We start from the raw sequence: 2500 nt of genomic DNA, 5'->3' as shown, positions 1-2500 counted from the left end.
TATTTTTATGAGTGCACAGTAGTAAATCAATCTAGGGCCATCCAGGGAAGAGGAATACATTTGTTAACATTTCCGAAAACAAGAATATCTATTTCCGATATTTATTCTAATTATGTCAGTGCATCTTCACGGCCCCATGTTCGCCCACCGTCAAGGTCAGGCCATGTTTGGAGCGAGGGGCTCAGAAGAAGAACAGAGAAGTAATGGAGATAATATATGCATGTGTGTTTGTGACGTTGACCTGCCGTCACCTCGCTCTCTTCGTCTAAAGTGCGCCTGCAGCATTGTACTGAGGGCTGGCATGTTTTAACCACCGCCGGCCCTGCATCCTTTGGTTCGGAGCCAGGGTTATGAAGAACGAGCCAGTAGGGGGAGTGGAGAGGGGAGGGGAGGGAGTCACGGTGCAGGCAGGCCAGCAAGGGCCAGTCAAGGCTGTGGTCATGTCACAGGTGTGTTTGTGTCACTGTGTTTGTGTGTGTGCTTGTGTTTGTATCTGTGTGTCTGTGTGTGTGTGTGTGTGTGTGTGTGTGTGTGTGTGTGTGTGTGTGTGTGTGTGTGTGTGTGTGTGTGTGTGTGTGTGTGTGTGTGCATGTGTTTGTGTGTGTATGTGTGTGTTTGATTTTGTGTGTGCGTTCAGCCAAGGAGATGAGTCATTAATCGTATTCACTGGCGCCCTATTTTGTTTTCATTATTCCCTCCGGCCACACTTAACCCTGTGTGCTAAGCGTTTATCTTCTCACTGGTCTTTATTTTATGACTTTTTTTCTAAACAGCATATATTTCAGAAGCATTATTCATGAGGAAGGAATGAGTTTAATTGCTATAGCCATTACAGATAAACTACAAGATCCAGTGTACTAATAAAGCAAATTTACATCAACTGCTTTATCATAATTTAGTCAACTTATTTAGTGTTTTCATTTTGGGGATATGATTACAGATATAAGTGTACATATATCAGCTGGGGAATGTTTTGTTAATTACCATTGCAATAATTGGATTTCCAGCTAAATTAAATGGCGCAGAGTAGACTAGTATGTGTGGTACTGTTGCATTGCAGAGTCAGAGAGAGCCCATGCTATTCACGGCTTCTCAATGGGCTTGCTAGATTTGTTTACCTATCACAAACAGAGCCATTCGGCTGAGCTCATACTCAGCTCTAGATTGTACATTAAAATTGAAAATCTTTCATCCAAACTGACTGCCAGGTGAGACTTGGTAAAAGCATAAAAGCACAAAACCTGTATTGGAGCAAGTACTGCCAGCTATTGCACGACAGAGTTTCGAAACATCTCAATATAGAGTGCTGGCTAGACGCCACAATCAGAAACTGGTTTTACATTAACAGTTAAATTGTTATTTTGCAACTTAAACTTAAAGCGCAACGCAGATGTAAAACAACAGAGCTGCCATTAGGACAGACAATCAGCTGATGAGGTGTGCTTCCCATAATTGAATAAGTATTTGACTCTGCAGTTAAACAATTATTCACAGCTTATGCCTGTGAAATGGGTCATTACAACGCATTACCCAATAGACCCATGCACGTGTACAGACATGCACACACAAGCTCAGAGCACACACACAAACTCTGTCACTGACACACACCAAAGCCCTGCATGGCTGCGTAAGTGACGTCTAGCTATGAATCAGAAAGCTGCATGGGACAGAGTGACGTGGGAGCATGTGTTCGTACACGTGTTCCGGGTTGTGTTATGCTAGGGTTCAGGTCGGGTCTCTGTGTGAGAGTTTTTGGACTGCACCTACATTTGACCATGACCATGTAGACATCGATGGTGCAGATGGGCGGCTGAGGCAGCCGTTCTCCCTTCTCCAGCAGATCTGGGATGTCCCGGGTGGAGACCCCGTCGTACGGCTTACCCCCGAAGGTCATGAGCTCCCAGATGGTCACCCCTTTAGGGAGTGAGAGAGAGAGAGGAAGGGTATGTGAAAGGAGGTGAGGAGAAATAGGGGAGATCAGAGGAGGAGGAGAGTGAATAAGAGCGGGGGAAAAGAAAAACGGAAAGGAACAAAAGTACACTGAGAGCGTCCTTTTTGTCACCACTCGAAACCACTGAACTTCTCAATCTCCTTTCTCTTCATCATGCTCACATCAAGGAGCTGCTAAGTAGCGGGTAGAGTTAATGCACATTATGAGAAGAGAATCTTGTAGCCCCTAGCCAAGGAGGACCACTGGGGAAGTGGGTCTACCAAAAAAGAACATTGATGATGTTAATCAAACAAATGCTATTCCCTTTGATATGACCTCTCTTACATAGTAGCTTTGAAAATCATTTTCCTAATTACTGTAAAGTACCCAATATTTCACGGAGGCCTGAAGAATGGGAAAGAATTGCGTTATGATTGGAAAAAGTGGCTGTCAAAGTCTCTTAAAAGTGCCAAATAACACCAATGGATAGTACTTGAAAAAGGATCAAACAAAGCTTTTATTTTACAGCTTTATTCTATGTTATCCATGTTAACAATCTCATGTATCCCT

At 43.6% G+C, this 2500-nt stretch overlaps 1 protein-coding gene across 4 annotated transcripts in view; it reads right to left on the bottom strand.

Moving 5' to 3' along the window:
- erbb4b (erb-b2 receptor tyrosine kinase 4b) overlaps positions 1–2500 on the bottom strand; it is a 258187-nt gene that overhangs the window by 10463 nt on the left and 245224 nt on the right. For all 4 annotated transcript variants that reach the window (XM_030343901.1, XM_030343902.1, XM_030343900.1 and 1 more), the window contains one exon: positions 1768–1914. In XM_030343901.1, coding sequence (XP_030199761.1) covers positions 1768–1914 — 147 coding nt within the window. The remainder of the gene's footprint in view (positions 1–1767; positions 1915–2500) is intronic.

The sequence above is a fragment of the Gadus morhua genome, chromosome 20 (assembly GCF_902167405.1).
Source record: "Gadus morhua chromosome 20, gadMor3.0, whole genome shotgun sequence".
Taxonomy (NCBI): Eukaryota; Metazoa; Chordata; class Actinopteri; order Gadiformes; family Gadidae; genus Gadus; species Gadus morhua.
The sequence above is the reverse complement of the archived record's forward strand: the minus strand, read 5'-3'. Positions and strand labels throughout refer to the sequence as shown.